This window comes from Haliaeetus leucocephalus, unplaced genomic scaffold, assembly GCF_000737465.1.
Source record: "Haliaeetus leucocephalus isolate CR32 unplaced genomic scaffold, Haliaeetus_leucocephalus-4.0 Scaffold217, whole genome shotgun sequence".
Lineage (NCBI taxonomy): Eukaryota > Metazoa > Chordata > Aves > Accipitriformes > Accipitridae > Haliaeetus > Haliaeetus leucocephalus.
Window position 1 is genome coordinate 5,261,413 of NW_010972653.1, and position 5,019 is coordinate 5,266,431.

General features: G+C 41.4%; 1 protein-coding gene across 1 annotated transcript in view; it reads left to right on the forward strand.

Moving 5' to 3' along the window:
• The first annotated feature begins 4,780 nt into the window (after positions 1-4,780).
• NOL10 (nucleolar protein 10) overlaps positions 4,781-5,019 on the forward strand; it is a 56,756-nt gene continuing 56,517 nt past the window's right edge. The window contains exon 1 of the mRNA XM_010566745.1: positions 4,781-4,984. Within this exon, the coding sequence (XP_010565047.1) occupies positions 4,781-4,984 (204 nt within the window). The remainder of the gene's footprint in view (positions 4,985-5,019) is intronic.

The window sequence follows — 5,019 nt, forward strand, 5'->3', positions numbered from 1 at the left end:
GCCGGGGCGGGGGGGGGGGGATTCTGCGCTTGGCGAGACAAGCCCGTAAAAGCCCGGTAAGAGCTCTGAGCGGTGCAGCTTTTCATCGTTCTGCTCTCTTTGAAACTCGCGCGGATAATGCAGAGGCCATTCGTTTTCATTAAACGCTGACTACTTTCAGCGAGTCTGAAGGGTTGGGAATAATTAAACTTTTAGGAAAATCTTGCTTCTGGGACTTCCCTGCGTGCTTTATTTAACAAATCCTCACACGGTGCAGCAGTCGGCAAGGTAGCGATGCTGTCTCCCCTGGTGATGCTTCTTCCTTGGCAGAATGATACCTGTGGCTTTTAGTCCTTACTGAGCCTCACGTTTGCCTTAAGCTTGGTTAAGATATTGGGAGTGTTTCGTAGGTCAAAATGTTCTCTGGAGCCTTCTAAACCAGACATGCTCTGAAGGAAACAAGCGCCTAAACAACTTCGAGTACCTGCCTTTGAGGGGCATCTCTGCAAGCAGGAATTCAACCCCCTCATAGAGTATATGGTGCATCCAGTTCTCATTTTCCAGTTGAGTGGTCTAATCACTCTGCTGCCATACAGCACTTAGGCAATCTCTCCTATTACTGGTGTTTTATTTTCCTCCAAAGTGCATTTTTTGCTCATGTTTCTGTGTATCTAGTGTAAATAAAGCCCCACAAGAAACTAAACAGCAGGATGCTCTTGGTTTTCCACATGATCTGTCCTAAACTGCAAGGGTTTGAGATGCTGGGGCCAGGCAGGTCTGCTCATGCACAGAAGCAGAGCTCTTGATGCTTCAAAGAACCTCAAATGAAGACCCCTAATGGGTTTAAGTATCTCCAGCACTAGGTAGAAGCAGCTGATGGAAGACATCCTGAATCATAGCCTTGGACTTGGACTGTTCCATCTAAATCATGCTTTAGGTAGCTAACATGCAGCTCAAGGTCTTAGACTCTAAATTTATAGGCTCTTTAGATTAGCCAAGGATTCACCTTCCTTTGCTTCACTTGAACATTTTTAGGGATATATAAAAAAGCAATACATGTGTGGAGGAAGAGAGTCTCTACTGAAAGCTCTCCAGAAAAAGGCACTGAGAAGATTTGTAGCTGAAATAACCACTCTATGGGGTTTTTTTTTGCTTACTTTTTTTTGATTTATTCTTTTTCCTTTCTAGGCTAATTAAACATTCAGTGCTCATAACTGCAATTATTCTAGTTCTTTTCAATCATGGTGTCCTCTAGGGCATGACAAAGGACTTTCCAGAAGTTATGCAAAAAACCTAACATACTGATGTGTGTGATGGCATTCAAAGAGATAGTGATTATTAGCTAATCTTCCATTTTTTTGTTTCTTTAGACTATGTGTTTTAATAATGAAAACACAATCAGCTGATATTTGAGTATGTACATCATGTATTTCTACCCACAGGCCAGTGGTCTGAAAGGTATAGTAAACCTCACCTAGATAAGGCAGTTTTTTCCCATCTCAAACCAAGTACAGTGTTCACTGGACCCTTGCTGCAGTCTCAAGCCATGGAAATGTTTTGCATGATTGATTTTAGAAATGGTATGTTCTCATAGGCTTCTTAAATTTAGAATTGTGTCAGTTGACACTAGTGTTAACAGACAAGAAATGTTACTTGCTGCAGTGGCGCTAGCTGTTGGGGATGCTTCTGTACACATGGACATTATATTGAATAAGGTAAAATCCAAGCTGAAGGGTTGTCAGATTATTTCTAGATTCTACAATATATGTTATTTCCTTCCTAACTGTTTTTATTGAAGCAATGTAATTTTTCTTATTTTTTCATATAGAATCATTTGCTTTGTTTACTATTATTAAAGTGGAAAGTATTTTGCTACTTAATTTATTGTTTTAATAGAAAAATATCAAGGAAACATGATGTTAATGCCTAAGCGATGTCCTATTGAATGTTTTCTATTATCACATTTTTCTGGTTTTACTGTGACTTTTTAACCTTTTTTCCCCCCACTATACGTTTTTTTTAGGCTGGATGAAGCAGCAGTGAAGGTGGAGGAAGGAAGGAGCATGCAGCACCACATGCCATGGGATATGGAGAGTCTGCTGCACACTCTGGTGGTAACACAGCTATGACAGCTCGTCTCCCCTGCCATTTCCCTGGCTGGTCCTGCGTGTAGTGCCATGTGATCTCAAAGCTCTCCCTCATGATCATGATGAGTCTTTCTGCTCCCTTTGATCCATCAATGCAATGAACCTTTCCATGATTTTGCCTCTCTCTATGAGTACTTCTTCAGATGTCACACTAAGGAGCAAAACTCTGCCTCCAAACAGTCATTAAGAGTACTGAAATATCCTACCTGAAGTATCTCCCAAGGCAAATTTCTCTAACAGATAAGCAAAATTAATTACCTAGACAATTATGACATTGATAATAATGGGAAAGCTTATGTTTTAAGCTTGCAAAACAGGAACCACAAAGCTATAGTTCTCTATAAAACAATTTATACATCTATTACAGGGATTACCTGTTTAGACTTCTAGTAATGTGGTGGTGGGAGGTTCCCTCTGCTTAGAAAGGATCTTTTAAATCCTATTTCCTAGTCCTGTGTGTTTTATTATTACTGTAGCAATGTATTAAAAATTATTGTCTAAAATATTTCGATGAAGGAACTCTTAAATAACTTGATAATGGATAAAATATTATTTAAATTAAAACATTTTTCTGTGTTCTTTTAGAGATTAGTGTGCAAACTACTTCTTTATCATAATTCCTTAGCTGTGTATCTATTTCTTAATTATGTTAAAGAATATTGGTTATTCACTCTCTCTGTACTGTGAAGTGCAGCAGAACCTTCCTGATGAACTGCTTTTATACACTGAATGTGAAATGCTGTTTCAATGTGAATGTACCTGACAACTCATACCTAACATAATGAAATGTATGTCCGTACTGAAGGGGCACTGTCTCGTTGTCATTAAAATCAGTAAAGGTAACATTCGGTTTGCTTATCACCACATTGTTTCACTGCACCACCATGTCTGTCACCAGGTAACGCACACAGCAAATTCTGACACTAGAAAAAGAAAAAGCAAGCAAAATGATTTGCTCTTGGTTGAAAGCATCCTATATCACACCTATCTGCAGTCAGTACACCTACCTGCTCATCTATATTCATTTGAATGGAAAATCTAAGAGTATGTCATTACTACACACAACAAAGATTCATTATATACAAGAAGCAAAATGCTTTGTCAAAGCTTCTCCTGCATCATTCAGATCCTGATTTTTTTAACTGTTACAAGTGTAACAGGTAGATTTGGCTACTTTTAAGTTAACTGGATTGAAATGTTAATAGTCCACATTCTAGTTCATCTTTTCCCCTTTGATTTTCTAAGAAGTCTTAAATGTATGACTGGCCAGGCTCAGATTTATCAACTTTATCTGAAAACCAAATTTGACTGAAAAGAACAAAAAATCAATTTCAAGCAACTTGAAATAAAACACTGTTTCCTGCTGTGCAGGCAGAACCTCTGGGTTCTACTGCACTGTGCGTTCTTCATTTGCACTGTGGTCAGTTAACTGCTTCTAGACAATGGACAAGAGGGTCAGGAATCCTTGGGCAGTCTCACCTGAAGAAGTCACATAATTCTCCAGTCTGTAAGAATCTCCAGTGTTTTATACCTCTAGGAATTCTTTGTAGGTTCAGTCCTCCTGACCCTGCCTAATGTCTTTTGAGGTGCCGTGGAACATCCTGTTGGGCTTCAGCTGTGCTGCCAGAGATGACACTGGTCTTCTGTGCATCTTGCGTCACACCAACCAACCCCCTGTGGATGTCTGGGGTTCCTTAGGGCATCCCAAATAGCAAAAGACCTCTATGTGTGGGCAAGTGAATTCAACTTTAAATGTCTATTAATAGCTAGTGGTGGTCTAAGTAATTGGACAGTAGAATCTAGAAATGGTTGAGCTCACCCTGAAGAAGTCACCTAGTGGCTACCGCGCTATATTGCTCCTCAGGCTTCATTAACTGCACTTGCCAGGGATGAGGTCCAGCTGCCGGAGCTTCTAGTGCCACTTGAGATGTCTTTGCACACCCAGCCTGGCCTCCAGCTCATGCCGCAGAAGGGCATGGGTTTTCCATAGGTCTTGCATCAGCCCCATCTAGGTGTCCTGGATACCGTGCGGCATCTCAAATGCCACTAGACAACCTACATTTAAGCAAGCGAAGCCTTAGGTCTCTGAAATGGGAGCTTAGACATCTAGCACCCACCCAGGCACCTATATTTAGGTGTGTCGATCTCCCATGAATCTCAGCTATAATGCCCTCTAATACAAACTAGAATAGAGTCCTTTCTAGTCACAATATTGCTATCATCATTGTTGAGATGCATCGTCCAGGGAATACCATATGTTAGACTTGTTTGAAACAGCTTCAGTTTGCATCTTGTACTGGAGTTATGTATTGTTGTGATTAAAAATTTAGTTGTGATTTTCATTGTTTCTTGAACATGTATATGGATTGGATATACATTTTTTCAGTCCTTGTTGTTGCTCTTGTAAGTTAGAATAGGAATGGTCAGAACTTTGTGTGTCCATTCTTTTTTAAATGGTGGTGCTACAATGCAATACAAACGGGTCTTTTTACATTTGCTGGCAAGGTGCTAATCAACCAAATCCCGGATTCGTTGTTTTCCACAGATAATGGAGACGGTTTGCCGTAGGGCAAGAAAATCAACCCCCTCCACCAGGCCTGCCAAAGCAACTCCTGCCTTTGTGATTTAACTGTAAGGCCGGCCAGAATGGCACCATGGCCTGCCTCACGGCCAGTGGTCTCTGGGTGTTACCAGACAGGGCTCACCTGCCAAGGAGGAAAGCCGCAGGCCTGTTGCCTGCCGCCTCCACGGACTTCGACGCCCGGCACCGTCTTGCCCAGTGGCTTTTTGAACATGAGAAACAGCCGCCCGGGGAAACTGGTGGCAGCCGAGTTGTTTGGCTACACGCACTGGCGCCGGCAAAGCTCGCTTTCCCAAGGACCGGCTTCTTCCC